Source organism: Salvia splendens, chromosome 11 (assembly GCF_004379255.2).
Source record: "Salvia splendens isolate huo1 chromosome 11, SspV2, whole genome shotgun sequence".
Lineage (NCBI taxonomy): Eukaryota > Viridiplantae > Streptophyta > Magnoliopsida > Lamiales > Lamiaceae > Salvia > Salvia splendens.
Genome location: NC_056042.1, coordinates 24,593,512 through 24,610,709, shown reverse-complemented (window position 1 = coordinate 24,610,709; position 17,198 = coordinate 24,593,512). Strand labels below are relative to the sequence as shown.

Below are 17,198 nucleotides of genomic sequence, written 5' to 3'. Positions count from 1 at the left end.
TGATCGATATCGGGAACAGGCTAATTCACCCACTGGAAAAGGCATATATATAACCAAGTGGTTCACTATTGGAAAATCAATTAAATACTCAAATTATTCCGATATAGAAATGCTTTCTTTATTAAATAATGTCAATTATCGTAAAGTTGGTGGGCTTTTTCTTTATCTTTTTTGCCCTCCTTTGTGCGAAATCAACTTGTTTATTTTTTATGTTTTAGGGAAATAATTGAAACAATCTTCGCCCCCTATGTGTCAGATATTCGAGTCTACAAGTATTATTTTATTGAAAGCATCATCTAAATTAGCTTTGAAATCATTTGTGTGGGCCATGCTACCTAATTGTTAAATAATCTCGTAGCTTAAACTTGTTAATCACGTTACTTAATCAACCTTAGCATTCGAACTACTATAAAAATAATTGATCGCATTTATAGTTAAGCTGGTGCAGTTTTAGAAGTAGTCTCCGTCGGAGCCCAGAATGTGCACAAAACGTTTTATGTGTTTAAATGATTTGACATTTTGCAAATCAAGCTATATAAAATCAAAATTCTCCATTCTTTTCATAATTGTTAGCAAGAAATCAGGAAGAAATCAAGAGGATTATACACAAGAATATTTACCAAAGATAGAATACAATTAATGTAAATTAGGTTTACCTTATTTATGTAATTTGTAGCCTATATAAGTTGCATACTCTATGTACATTACAATCATCGAATAGAATGATCTTCATACCCAATTTCTATCATAGCTAATTATCTTCATGGTACCAGAGCAGGAAGCTCTTAGGCTCAGAAAATTTCTCATCATAGCCAATATACCAATCCCGACCTTCCGGGCATAGACCAAGATTACCCGAACCAGAACCAGAAACCTACAACAAAATCATGTCAGATACAAAGGACGTGAAAGACAATACAGAACCAGATCAGCCGACGAACTTGAAGAACAGCAAGAATGTCACCGTGGCATTCAAGCTCAATGGAAAGAACTACCCGTTGTGGTCTCGACTTATGAAAGTCAAGATCGGAGGCCGAGGGGCCTATTCACATATCCGAAGCGAACCCCCAGAACCCGGGAGCAAGGGTTATGACGATTGGGAAGAAGACGACTTGGTGGTGTTTTCGTGGATCGTCGACAACATTGAAGACGAGATAATTGCCGACTTCGCACACCACTTGACGGCCAAAGCATTGTGGGACAGCCTCGCAATCACGTTCGAGAATAAAGCAGATAAGTATCTAATATATGATTTGGAGGAGAAAGCAATAACAATCAGACAGGGAGATCTTGATTTAGAGACATATTACCGAAGAATCAATGGATTATGGATCAACATTGATCGATGCCAAAAACAACCCATCACGTGCTGCGATAAGGGCATCAACCAATACAGAGTCCATTCGAACGAGAAGAGACTATTCAAGTTTCTGACCGGATTGAATCGAGAGTACGATTCAATCAAACGAGAGATCCTCAAAGAAGATCCTTACCCATCAGTCGAAGCAGCTTACGGTTGGGTGAAGACGGAGGCGGCTCGACGAAACATCATGCCACCGGCATCGTCTCCACCCACCGAAGCCATCGGCAATTACGCCGGGGATACATCATCTGGGGGAATTGGGAGCGGGTTCGCTGCCCAGAGCCAACACCCTCCGCGACATGGACAACCACAGCGACACGGACAACCACCGCGTCCCGCAGCCACCGGCCGACCAGGGAATCGACCAGATACGTCGAAGCTCTGGTGTTCACATTGTGGTAGACAGAAGCACACGTATGAGACGTGTTTTAAGAGATTGGGGTACCCGGAGTGGTGGGAAGAAAGGCAGAAAGCGAGAGCACCTCAATTCCAGGCCAAATTAGCCGTCGGAGTTAGCGAGGAAGGGATACCGAAGCAAATTGGCGTCGGTAATCATGGGGGAAATGGTGGGAACGGACCAACGGTGAACCCAGGAGCTCAACCCGGTGGCGGCAACGTGCGGGGAGCCGGCAATTTTGCCGGACGCACGGAAACAGCGGGAGGAACAGACGGAAGGGTTGGCGGCTCAAATGAAGGAGGTAAAGGGTTTGGTGCTATACCAAACCCTAATAATTTACACAAATTATATTTTTCCCCACACAAGTTTCCTTTATTACGAAACAGACCCCATGACATTTTATTTGAACCCCCTGATCCTGATAAATTAGAAAATGACCTCAGAGACGATTTAAACTCCCAAATGCGCCCCTATATTGATGAAAATTGCAAATCAGCCCCAATCCTATGTGATTATTTGTCTAAAAACCCGTTTGCACCATTAGAAAAGGTTTCCGCTGCATTTCATGTTGATAATATGATTGATACACATGCGAAGGGGTGGATTTTTTACTGTGGGGCAACTGATACAATGACCCCGAAAAAAGATGATTTTGTTGATCTAAGTTGTGAAGTGGATAAATCCTATATTAGAACGGCCAATGGGGAATTGATTACTGTAGTCGGATCTGGAACTATTGAGATTTCCCCTACTCTTCGTCTAAAAAACTGCTTATATGTTCCTACACTGTCTCAAAGGCTGATGTCTATTAGTCATGTTACTAAGGAATTGAACTGTACTCTCCTGATGCACCCCGATTTTTGTATCTTGCAGGATATTCAGACGAGGAGGATTCTTGGGCGTGGCACTGAGAAGCAAGGACTCTACTACGTGGACGAGATAGCTCAACATGGTAGTGCAATGCTGGCTCACGGATCCACAAAACAAGAAACTTGGCTTTGGCACCGAAGACTAGGATACCCCTCCCCGGGTTATTTTAAACTACTTTTTCCGAAACTCTCTATTCCTGTTGATTTTTCTTGTGCAACTTGTGTTTTGGCTAAGAGCCACAGACAGTCTTTTAAACCTACGAATACTCGAATGAATTCCATGTTTTCCTTAGTGCATTCTGATGTGTGGGGTCCAGCCCCAATTATGGGTGGAAATGGTTTTAAATATTTTGTGATATTTATCGATGATTGCACTAGAATGACGTGGGTCTATTTCCTGAAACATAAGTCTGAGGTATTCGATAGGTTCACATCATTTTTTAAACTTATCCAAACACAGTTCCACATTACTATGAAAACTCTTAGATCTGACAATGGGAGGGAGTTTGTAAATAATGCCATGACCCAATTCTGCACAGAAAAAGGCATCATCCACCAAACCTCTTGTCCCTATACACCCGAACAAAATGGGGTAGCCGAAAGAAAAAATAGAACAATACTTGAAATGACCCGAGCCCTGATGATCGAATCCAAAGTCCCGACCTCTTTCTGGCCCAAAGCAGTCTCCACTTCTATTTACCTCATGAATCGACTCCCTACAAAAATCCTTCGAATGAAAACACCTCTTGATACCTTGTCCAAAATTGCCAAAATCCCAGAACACCTAAACCTCACGCCCAAAATCTTTGGTTGTACCGTTTACGTGCATATTCCGAAACATGAAAGGACCAAATTGTCCCTGTGTGCGACCAAATGTGTCTTCGTACGATATGGGATAAACCAAAAAGGGTACCGATGTTTTGATCCTCACGCCAAAAAGGTCATCACTACTATGAATTGTAACTTCTTGGAGACCGAATTCTTTTACCAAACCCACCTTAGTAGCCAGGGGGAGAGTGATCCAGGTGGAAGTGACTACCTAAGTTGGGTTGTGCCATTGTCAAGCTCTTCGATTGAGGATCCAACAGAACCAGTTGTCACTACCGCCGAGCAGGTCTCACCACAAGAGCCATCTCAACCACTAACTCAAGATCCTCCTCTGACGATATCCGAGGTAATACCTGACTCAGAACAGTCTCCTATACCTATTTCCACTGACCAAGTTGACACAGAAACCCAAGTGGAGGAAAATGTAATCGACGGGGACACTGGACGATATATACTTCCGCAACGGAGTACAAGGGGGATACCGCCAAAAAGATATTCCCCCGAGAAGATAGGGAAGAAAAGCCGATATGGAGTGGCGAACTTTGTGCAGGGAAATCTGTCTAAAATGGCAAGGGCTTTTTCCGCTGCATTATATGAAGAGGAAGAAATCCCTAGGACGGCCGAAGAAGCAATGGAACATAAACACTGGAGAGAAGCAATGTTAACCGAAATGAAGGCTTTGATGAGGTAAAAGGCAAATTACCTGCAGGGGTAAGAACCGTTGGGTGCAGATGGGTATTCACAATCAAGAGAAGGCCGGACGGCACGATAGAAAGGTACAAAGCTCGACTCGTGGCAAAGGGGTATACTCAGACGTATGGTGTAGATTATGCTGAAACATTCTCTCCGGTAGCTAAAATCAACACTGTGAGAGTGTTGTTTTCCATCGCCGCTAACAAGGACTGGCCACTTCATCAGTTCGATGTAACTAATGCGTTTCTCCATGGAGAGTTGCCGAAGCCTGTATTCATGGAACCTCCCCCAGGATTTGCTCAAGAATTCCAGAATGGTGAAGTTTGTCAGTTGAAAAAAACACTCTACGGGTTGAAACAGTCCACACGGGCTTGGTTTGGAAGATTCACAGAAGTAATGAAGAAATATGGGTACAAGCAGAGCAATTCGGATCACACCCTATTTCTCAAAAAGAAAGGAGGTAAGATCACATGTCTGATTATATATGTAGATGACATGATCATTACAGGGGATGATGAAGAATAAATTGGTGAGCTGAGGAAGAACTTGTTCAAAGAATTTGAGATGAAGGATTTGGGATTGCTCAAATACTTCCTAGGAATAGAAGTGCTACGATCAAAGAAGGGAATCTTCATCAATCAAAGGAAGTACATATTGGACTTATTGGCGGAAATTGGGATGGTAGACTGCAAGCCAGCAGATAACCCCATAATTCAGAATCACGGGCTACAGTTAAAGGAAGGAGCGAGACAGACAAACAGGGGGAGATATCAGAGGTTGGTCGGGAAATTGATCTATCTCTCCCACACAAGATCAGACATAGCCTATGCAGTGGGAGTAGTAAGTCAGTTCATGCATGCACCCCAAGAAGAGCATTGGGAGGCAGTGCTTCGAATAGTTCGATACTTGAAGGGGACAGCGGAGCATGGGATTATGTTCGAGAAACATGGTCACATGGAGGTCCATGGTTTCACTGATGCTGATTGGGCCGGAAATCCAAACGATAGAAAGTCAACTGCAGGCTATTTTACATTCGTAGGAGGAAATCTTGTGACATGGAGAAGTAAGAAGCAGAAGGTAGTAGCATTGTCCAGTGCAGAGGCAGAGTTTCGAGGAATCAAAAGCGGGTTGACAGAAATATTTTGGCTGAGAAAGCTTATGACAGAGTTGGACCTGCGCCCGATACAGCCGTGTAGGCTATTTTGTGATAACAAGGCGGCAATCAGTATATCCGAAAACCCAGTTCAACATGATCGAACCAAATCAAGGAGAACATTGAAGCTAAGGTGGTGGAAATGCCCTTTGTCAAATCTGAAGATCAGTTGGCAGACATTCTGACGAAGGCCGTGAACTCAAAGTCGTTCCGAGACGTATTAGGCAAGTTGAGTATCGGGAATCCCGTTACTTAACTTGAGGGGGAGTGTTAGCAAGAAATCAGGAAGAAATCAAGAGGATTATACACAAGAATATTTACCAAAGATAGAATACAATTAATGTAAATTAGGTTTACCTTATTTATGTAATTTGTAGCCTATATAAGTTGCATACTCTATGTACATTACAATCATCGAATAGAATGATCTTCATACCCAATTTCTATCATAGCTAATTATCTTCAATAATAACAGTCATATTTCACTTTTATCATAAATATGTTTCATATTCCACTAACTCACTTCACTAATATTTTATTATAAAATGAATATAAAAAAGTGGACCTCATATTTCATTAACTTTTCCAACTCATTATTCTTTATTTCTTAAAACCCATGTCCACATCCAATATGACTCCCATTATGGGACGGAGGGAGTAGTTGCTAAGCAAATACTCGTACAATAGATTTCGGCCAATCAACATCGTTTAGAGAAAGAAATAACAATTTATTATTTTTTCAGACTTATTTTTTTTGGGTTCCTAGGATTTTCTATCCCCTTATAAATTTTTTTGAACGCAGATTTAATTATTACTCCCTCCGCCCCACTACAAGTGATGGATTTCTTTTGGACACGAGAATTAAGAAAATGATATATATATTGAGTTAAAGTGGAGAAGGTAAAATATGAGAACGGAAAAAGTAAGAGAGAATAAAGTAAGAGAGAGGAAATAAAGTAAGAGATGGTTGAAGTTTTGTTTTTAGTTAAAAAAGAAATTGATCACTTATGGTGGACAACTCAAAATGGAAAGTTGATCAGTTGTGGTGAGACAGAACGAATATAGCATATATCGATTTTTAATTGACTAAGAATTTTTCTGAATAATGACCAATTTAATAATATATTTCTACTTCTTTTGATTTCCTTTTTCTTTGTGCTATTAATGTAAAAATGTAAGCATACAATACAATGTATATATTTTACATTATCGTAGAAATAGGCCCACGGCACCAATGGCAGAGATCTAATCTACCAACTGTTCTAGGTTGTCATAAGTGATTTTGGTATACGAGCTATGTACATATACACTAATATTTATACATATATATGTATGTGCTAGTGCAATAATAATAATTGATGAGTCTCTAACTTTCACCAGTTTATCTTTTGCTTAAATTTTACAACCTTTATTAAAATTAGAAAAAAAAACCCACTCACATGACGGGCGTCAGAAACCGCACCCCGTTCCTGTTTAATTAATTGAAATACACGTATAGTTTTAAATAGCTAATGAGCATATATATATGATGCATTGTTGAGGGTTAAAAATGGTGGAAACCTGAAAATGATATTGGGTGCTACTTGTCATAAAAATATGTGGAGATATATAATTAGAAATGGATACACATAGGAATTAGGGTGTTATTAAATGCAAGATATATAATTAGGTGGTGCTCCGTTTCCAAGATAAAATAATATCAAGATATAATCTAGGATTGAGTTGTGAGATTATTTTAGTCATAGGGAGTTAGCTATGACTAATTATCCCATGATTGAGTTGTTGGGTTGAATCTCATGAAATAAACACACTACAAATTTAATCCGGAGATACAATTTTGCAAACCGAACATCCCATTGGTTAACAAAATAGTAAATAGTTGTCCTATATTCTGGAAGTTTCGGAAGCTAGGTAGTATAAAATTGAAATGAATATAGGATTCAAACAAATTAGGGGGTGGGCACACTAATCGAGGCAGATCAGGTTATGACTGCAACAACTGTTTCATGTTCTAATTAAATACTAACCCCACTTACTATTTACTACCAGTCTACCACTAGTAAACTCCCGTGCTATGCACGGGGCATATAATTTTTAAATAATGGATATAAATTTTAATGAAATATAGAAACTAAGAATTAAAAGCAATATAAAGATTTACAAAAACATAAATGTGATTATAAATAAAATATTTGTAATAAATGAAGAATTTACTCATCAACTATAAATGAAATATTTCATATTCGGCAATCAATTTTATACAATTTTAATTTATGATATAAGTGGAGTAAAATAAATAACAAATAAGAGATGTATGACTAATGATAAAATAGTATGAGTTAGTTAGAATAAGATACACAAATAAAGAACCTGTTATTTGAGTAGAGATTAAAGAGAAAAATTAGAAAACAACAACAAACCAACCAATAATTCATAAGTTTTGAAAAACTTCTTTGTAAACAACATTAACAGTAGCATCACTTCTATTATCATCTTCATCTCCACAAACTAAAATCTTGAGACCTCTACGACTCAGAAAAAATTTGTGGTAGGGGCTGCACAATATATACATACTTCATTTGTCAGCGAAGAATTATAATTTTATTTCCTTTTCGCTTCATCCATATATAATGACCTAATTTATTCTTTTATTTTAGTAAGTGAACTTTACATTTCACTAACTCGTCTCAATCACAATATGCTACTCCCTCCGTCCCAACTAAGTTGAGTCGTTTCCTTTTTTTGACTAAAAAAACATCCACTCACTTTTATTTAATTCCATCATCTACTTTATTTTCTCTTTATCTTTCTTACTTTATTTTTCTCTTCTACTTTTTAACACAATTTCTTAACCGTCGTGCCCAAAAGTTTTGACTCAACTTAGTTAGGACAGAGGGAATACTATAAAAGTATAATTTATATTTCATACTAATCCAACTGAATAACTCAAAATATTGAAATTTAAAAACAATAATCAAACTTTCTGTCTGATATATGCTAATTTAAAACTTTTTTACAAATTTAAACATTAGTCAAACATTTTGTATGTATGGTGTAATTACCCCTCAGTATAGACTAAAACCTTTAATCATTCATGGACTCGTTACTCTTGAAATTGCAACACATAATTGTCAATGACTAAAAAAATGACTTTTAAGAAATAGGCAAACATGAGCAAACAAATACAAAAATAAATGTTTTTTCACAATTAATATATTCGTTTTTGCCAAATTTAAATTCAATACAGGAAAATATATCTAAACATGAAAAATAAACTAAGAAAAATTAAAAAATACTTGAAAATTTTATCGTCCCTCTTGAGTTGAAGTAACACCAAATTTACGATCTAATATAAAGAAAATAACGTATAGTATGCTTTCGTATTAATAAAAATGTTAAATGTGATGCAATATTGTTCTTGGTTTGATATTGATATTAATTTAGTTTCGCTTTTTATCATTATTATTTGGTATTTTATTAATTATTATTTGGTTTAGCCAAATTTTATTTCAATATGTGATAATATAGTTACATATTCCAATATTTTGAAAATTCTAAAAGGAGAAATATGAGTAATCAAAGTTAACTCAATTCTAACTATATACTATTAATTTAATTATTTAGTAAAAAAGACTTCAAAATTTTGTTTTCCCTCTTGAGTAGAAGTAATATCAAGTATACGATCTAACATCACGAAACTAACACATAGCATGTGTTCGTATTAATAAAAATGTTCTTGTGATGCAATATTGTTCATTGTTTAATAATAACATTAATTTAACTTCACTTTTTAAAATTATTTTGGTTTAGCCAAATTTAAATTTAATATATACATATTTCAAAATTTTGGAAAGTCTAAAAGATAGAAATATAAGTAAATCAAAGTCAACTCAATTCTAACTATATATATAGACTTAATTATTTATTAAAAAAGTATTTAAAAAATATATATTATACAAAGTCTAATAAATAAAAAATGCAAATTAAAAACTGTATTTAATCAAGAAAGATACTATAAATTGATTACATAGTTTTATAAGAAGTACTAAACGCCTACTAACTCAAAATGATCAAAAGGGCAAACAAAATAGCTTCACAATTTCCCGCCAAAAAGGGCAAATAAGTCTTTTCATTCAACTGGCACTTTAGATTATGATTGATAGATTATCCTACAAAAATATAGCAACTTGGATCATAACAAATCATTTTATCTTACTTAACCATTTTGATTTAAGCCCAGAAATAATTAAATTCGAAATCGGGCCACACATTCACCATGCACTGCAGCCCCAATTTATTTAGAAGTAGTTGGGCTCGAATTTATATTTGCATAGCCCAAATAATTAAATCATGAGTCCAAATAAAGAAACCCACATTTAAATACCCTAGGTCTTCTTCTTCCTCCCTCGTTCACCAAAAAAATGACTCTCCCTTCCTCCGTGCCTTGTCGCCGTCGTCCCGCCGCTCTACCAGCATTGCCGTCTCCGGCAGCGTCCCCTTCCCCCTCTCGTCTCTCTCTCCCTCCCTTCTCTCCCTCTCCCTTTTTCTAGCTTCTCTCCAGCCTCGCTCCACCGCCCCCTCTCTCTCCCGATCTGCCGCCGCCGCCACTGTGTATGCACAGGCGGCGGCTGGGCCGTCCTCCTCCCGGCAGTCCGGTCGTATCCGGACAGCAGCAATCTGCACTCTCTCTCTCTCGGTTTCTCTCTCCCTTCACCGTACCGCCGCCGCCGCTGCGGATCCGCCACCGCCGCCCAGCTTCCACTCCATCACCTCCTTCCTCTCCCACTCCTTCTTTCTCTCCCTCGGCTCTGCCACCGCCGCCACTGTGCATGCACATGCGGCGGCCTCGGCCTCCTCCGCGCCTCGCACCGTCGGCCGCCGCCTCTACCGACACCCCTCCCCCGCCGTACGTCGTTTTTCCGATAGGTATGGTGAGCGGATTTTGTTTTTTCACTTTTCTCTTTGTTTTATTTTCTAAAGATTTAATCTTTGATTTCAAGGTTTGGTGTTTAAAAGTGTTTCAAATCTTCTTCAAAAAGTTTGCATTTGGTTGGACTATTTGAGAAGCCACTATTGCTCTATAGGGCTGCCTTTTTCCTATCCAATGGTTGTCATTTCTCAAAATGATCAAAAGGGCAAACAAAATAGTTTCACAATTTCCTGCCAGAAAGGGTAAAAATGTCCTTTCATCAAACTGGCACTTTAAATTAGTATAGATGTGAGAATGAAAATTAACTTTATACGAACGTGATTAGTTCTTGGAATAACTTGTGATTAGTCCTTAAATATATATGATCTACAGCTTTAACTCATTAACCCCATTTTTCATCGAGTAAAGTACGACCTGTATTTTTTAGATTAAATATTTGCAGTCTCTGAGAAAAAAAAAAATTATTGTGAAAGTCGCTAAACTTTGTATTTTGCATATTTGAGACACTTTTGCACTTGATCAACAATATTCAGGATTAAAATGCCCTCAAATTTATGAAGGGTGTTTTTTTACATTCTCTTTCATGTGAAATACTAAAAAATATATAGTACTACAAAATAAAATAAAAGTAAATAGAAATACCACTTGTTTGTTAATATTTATTATATTACTTTCTTAATAAAACATTATAATCAACCATTGCTTCAACTTATTTGACCCTAAATAAACCAACTTCATCATAACCATAAGATTGTAATAATTTAGGATTATGAATCAAGATCATTCATTTTATCTCCATTTCACGTAAACTTGTTGAATTTTTTTTTCCTATTCATCTTATGACTAAAGTTAGCAAAACTCTATAAACACCATTTTATACATATAATCGATGAATTTTTATTTTTAATGTCTATTTATATCACCACAAGATAAATATGTCTATCAATCTATATAGTATTAAAAGAGAATATTTAGAAATGCGCATTATGGATTTAGGGGCAATTTACGCTTAAAAAAATTGTTGAAACGGTGCAAAATCACCTTAAACGTACAAAATGCAAAGTTCATAGACCTTGCACGATATTTTTTTCCAGGAATTGTAAAGGTACCTTAAAAGTTCAAGTCCCTATTACGTAGTTCACTCTTTTATCTTTTAATATTATATTGTATATATATTTATTTATATACAATATCTATTTATCACCGAACTAATGACATGTTCAATTTTGATATATATAGCTAGTCCACTTTTAAAAAATTTATTTTATCATTTAACCTTTTCACATCTTAAGGTGAGCTCAATAATCTATTATTCATATGAAAATTTGAGGGAAAAAATAGAGCGAGAGACATAATAGATTATAACGTAACCAAAAAAAAAGGAAGAAATAAATCTGGGAGCTTGTAGTCTTATAGTCGGTGCATATTTCTGTCAGCGATTGCATGATGCTCCAAGTTGCTGTAATTATATGTTGTAAATCGAAAATTATGGATCTGATTACCCGATCGTACGTATGATTATTCATCTAGGATTGAGTTGTGGGATTGTGTTAAGGGAAAATTTCCCTTAACAAGATTTCGGCGTCGCGATTGCGATTGTCGGAGGGATAAAAGGTAGTGGAGGTAGTCGTGGGAGCTTTGCCCATCGATCAAACCAAGAACAATACCGAATTGATATAAAAACGTAAAAAATAAAATAGGATGATTGTATTTCTGATTGATTGATAAGGATACAAATACTCCTATTTATAAGATTAGTATAACTTAATGAGCAAGAAAATAAATCCTAAGAGATATATGGGTAATATATGCTAAATCAACACTAAACTAAATAAGAGAGATTTGGGGATATTCGTAAAGATATTCTCATATCAACTCCCTCACGGTTAAAATTCACCTTGTCCTCAAGGTGGAAACCACGAAGCATAGAAGAGAGTTGCTGATAACATAAGCTTGATGAGATCTATCTCCACCGGGATCAAACTCACACTGAACAGCTGAGCGTCTTTCTTCATTATCTCCATCAAAAATCACCAAGGTAGGCTCGTGATAATTCAACGCTAAAACGAGAATCTTGTCAACGTGACCACGAATGCTCAAACAACGTGAGTCCATCCAAGGAGGGATCAACCGTGCATCTGCGTCGAGCAATGCTGAATGATAATTCATACTTGTAACATTATGATATGCAAATCCACATTCCACATACAAACCATCTCTGTCCTCTTGTAACAAAGAAGAGTTCATCATCTTCCTCAACTTCAAAATATCCAACCTATCATACACATTTCCTTGAAGCAAAACCTTGAAATCCCTTTCGATAACCGGCAAGAAAGCATCAGAGCCGCACAATGGATATATTTTCTCAAAAGATGGAACTTGTCGGTAGTCAAGGCTTGCATCTCTATCCTCCTCAACTCCATGATTATCACAAAGCAGAGCAATGGAAGAAGGACGAGATACACCAGACGCATCATGATCAAGTGCATCCATTTCTGTCTCTAAGCTAGAGTCCATTGAAAGCACACTTTCTAGATTGTCACAATGCCCCACTTCCATATATTTAGCTACATCATCACCAGTAACTCCCGATTGATCCATCTCCTGGTCTTCACAAATTTTAGCAAATAACTCAATATTGGAAATCTCAGATTTTCCATTCATCTCAACGGAATACTCTGAATAGGGTTGTGGTCCCAAAGGTATTGGCCGTCGCTGTTTGAAGAGGACCTAATTCTGGCAAGCCATAATCCCGAAGGCAGTACGGGGGATCAGGCTTGGATTGCGCCAGTGGTTGGAGGTTGTCGAGGCGGCGGTCCATGGTTTCCAACTGTGTCTCAAATATAGCGGGGGCCGCTAACAGATAGTCGAGTATCGGTTGCGTAAGGGTGTAATCGGGTTGGGGCGGTTCATCTTCAAACAATTCCTCTTCCGCTCCATTGACATAGGGGCTGCACAGGGGAGAAATAGCGACTGGTGGAGGGACAGCTGCAGCAGAAGACAGCGGGGTTGTTGCTGAATGGTGGGGACTTGTTGGAGGCCGGAAGGATAGCTGACATAGTTGTGGTGGCTGTGGGATAGCAGCGGGCAGCGGCTCTACTGAGTGGTGGTTACTCGGTGGAGAAAACACCGTGCAATCAAGTTGCCAGGGATGTGCACTCGGGCGTGAGTTCTGCAGCTGCCGGAAGGGCTCAGAATCTTGGTTGCAGGGATGCTGGGGACGCTGCCATTCAAAGGTTTCGAGGGGACGAGCTTGCGGTTCCCAACCGTATGGCTGTCGCGCCTGTGGTGGATCCCAACAGGTCGGGCTTTGGGTGTGAGACAGCTGTAGTTGTTGAGGTGACGCCGACGGACACCAATGAAGGTTGTGGGGCTGTTGGTATGGCTGTCCGGCATTGCCTGGTTGCTGATAAGGGTTAAGTCCGTAGTTGAACGAGTTACCACATGACGGATCAGTGTCGGTATAGGGATGGTACCACGACTGTCCGTATGATTCGTTGTAGGGAAGGTGCGGCGGCTGATTGTAGGAGTACTGCTGCCCATCCAATTGATCGGGTGCCACGAGATCATATGGGGGGTCCGGATCAGGCAAAGGAGGTGGTCGCGACGAAGACGGGTGGCGATCATACTCATCCATACGCGACTGTAACTTAGCCATACCAGCCATCATTTGTTCGAACATCGATCTAATTGGGTCCAGGGGAGGTGACTCCACGGCCGGCGACAGTACCGGCTCCGCTATCGTCGGCAGGGAACACATGGGTTACGTACGCCCTCCGAATGATTGACAATCTGACATGAGTTCAACAATGAAAGCACCAATTGTTAACGGATAATTTCCCTTAACAAGATTCCGGCGTCGCGATTGCGATTGTCGGAGGGATAAAAGGTAGTTGAGGTAGTCGCGGGAGCTTTGCCCATCGATCAAGCCAAGAACAATACCGAATAGATATAAAAACGTAAAAAATAAAATAAGATGATTGTATTTCTGATTGATTGAGAAGGATACAAATACTCCTATTTATAAGACTAGCATAACTTAATGAGTAAGAAAATAAAAATCCTAAGAGATATATGAGTAATATATGCTAAATCAATACTAAACTAAATAAGAGAGATTTGGGGATATTCGTAGAGATATTCTGATTGAATCTCATGAACCAAACACACTACAAATTTAATCCCGGAATACAATCTTACAAACCGAACACCCCTGTGTATGAATATAAGATATAAGTGTGCTATGCTAAATCTCTCACAGTCGTTTGATCTTTACATAAATATAAGATTTATGATTTAGTCGTAAATAGGGACTAGAACTATTTAATTCATATATATTTTTGTTTAGAAATTAGTTGTTACTTCAACCAGTATATATAGTATGGTTAAATCGATATCGTTAGTCGTACTATTTCCTCCGTCCACTTCTCTATATATGTCTCGCTTCTTTTGAATGTCTCAATTTTTTTTCCAACTCCTATGATCCTATTAAATTCTTTGATTAATTAGTTAACAGTATTCATTGGCTAAATAAATACAGACAAATTAGAAACTAATGATATAATTTTGCTTTTTTGTATGTATTTTGTACTCCGTAGCAGCGGCGGATCCAGTGCCACCGGAAAGCTACTTTCTTCGGCCTCCGACTCTCCGCCCCCACCTCACGTCCTCACGCCGTGTGAGCAGAAAGAAAGGAAGGAAGTGAGGCAGCCGGCAGGGGAGACTGTTATCGAGAACGAAAGAGTTGGAGGGGAAGAGTCCTTCCGCGGTTTTTGTTTTCAAAGAGAAAGAGGAATCGAATTGGAGATGTCATTATTGATTTCTCATCCCTATATGCACGTCAACTAGAATAAACTGCCATCAATAAATATATATTATATGCCCACACAATTGGATTAAATTTAAAAGATTAAATATCTTATCTAATTCTAAAATAGGCTTTGAAATTTCTTTCTTTATTTGCATTAATTCTTAGAAGTCCATTAAAAATGTGTTCTCATCTTAAAATATCAATTAATGTTAAATAGTAGTAGTACATTATATCAAAATCAACTTATCTTAATTAAACACGTACTTATATAAAGTAAATATTTATTAATTTCTTCTAATTTTAGTTTTATAATTTAAATTTTCAACTTTATTATTCATATTCAATTTTTTAAATCTTTAAAAATTTGGTACGTTACAAAAAAAATTTGCTATGTCCCACCATAAGCGACTCGTATTATTTTTAGTATGTCCCAACCCAGGGATGTCATTTTTTTGTCAAAATACGTACTCCATAACATAATTGTTCGCTCTTACTTTATTATTTATTTGCACCATTGTTTTATCTAACCTCCTATTTTATTCTTTCTTCATTTAACTCCGTAAACGTCTTTTTAAATTATGTAGCGTCTCTCTTATGACGGGACGAAGAAAGTGGAGTATGTTGTTTTAAGAATATCGATACTCGCATGAATTATTTATATTAAAATATACATTTATAAAAAATAATTAATTTAAATAATTATTTTACATAAATATTTACTATCTTGTTCGACCCCATGATATTTTGTTCCTAAATCCGCCATTGCTCCGTAGTACTTATGAAAAGAGGTACTACAAGTATTTATTTTATATATTGAGAGTAATTATATAATGAGTCATTGAATGTGTGTATATGTGTGCATGAAAGGAATATAGTCGAGGTTAATTCCCGGGCTGCTACAAAACTCGAAGGCATGCATATTTCAATCAATTTATTGAGAATAATGAGTATTTAAATAAAACAAATGATATCATAATTCCCGTAGAATAACGTTTTGTAAGTGACAAATTTACTGATTGAATCTCAAAACAGATTTACTACATAAAAATATAATGAATCATACAAATAATTGTGACACTACTTATCCTAGGTGATATTAGATCACACAACCAGAAAAGAAATTCATGTAACGGTTTTTATAAGAACATTGAACATAACTCTGGACTAAAACTCCCTTAGTCTATAAATAAAAGATAAAACTCCCTTAGTCTATAAATAAAAGATACGTGTAAACTTAACGAGAGTTTTAAAAATTTATTTGACCTTATAAAAAAGTAAGTGAAAAAAAGCTAGAATTTAAAATTTATTTTTATATATTAATTTTATAATGAAGAATGAATGAGTTAGTGAAATGTAAAATCTTTCTAAAATGATAAAATGCGCATTTTATTTGTGGATCGAGTGAGTATATATTAACTCGGACACTTCCCTTAATGAAAGTAGTAGGAGCCGTATAAATTAATTCTTATATTTACTTATATTTCATAAATGAAAGTAGTAGTATATATTAATTGTCATATTTATTTGTGGATCGAAGAAAGTATATGTTAATACTATGTGCGTGTGGTTAAATATAATCATAGTATTTTCTATATGTAGAATACTAAGTAACTTGTTATTAAATTAAGGAGTGTGGTCGACTGGCACGAGAGTCGTCCATCTTTGATCAAATGGTCAAGATCAATTCAATATCTTTAGTTATGGATTAACTTTAAATAACTTGTCATTAATCATTATCGATATAGGGACCCACAAATTCCGAATTTATTTGAGTTAAATAAAATAATATGCTAAATCGCGGTAGCTTACATGAAATATTACTAAGCCCCAACATACAGAGAAGTGAGACCGTACGTATAAAATTGGACATATATGGATTTCATGCTAAAATAACTTATCCTTATATAGACAATGCATGAATCAGCTTCACTGTATTGCCCTCCATAAATACTAGTACAAGTGTACAAATTTGTAGTATATAAAATATAATTAATAGACACAAAATTCTAGCATTCTCAGAAAACATCTAGTCCGACACGTACTATATTTTTTCTACATCTTTTTACTAGCATATTTTATCTACATATTTTTTTTACCGTTAAACACTGTACTATATTTTTTCAAAAATAGAATTATTTTTTATAGACAAAGGAAA

At 36.8% G+C, this 17,198-nt stretch overlaps 1 protein-coding gene across 1 annotated transcript; it reads right to left on the bottom strand.

Annotated features, from left to right (window-relative positions):
- Window positions 1-12,898: 12,898 nt before the first annotated feature.
- LOC121754652 (extensin-like) lies at window positions 12,899-13,900 on the bottom strand. The gene has a single exon (XM_042149977.1). It carries the CDS (start codon window positions 13,898-13,900, stop codon window positions 12,899-12,901), a length of 1,002 nt encoding a protein of 333 aa, XP_042005911.1.
- Window positions 13,901-17,198: the final 3,298 nt, after the last annotated feature.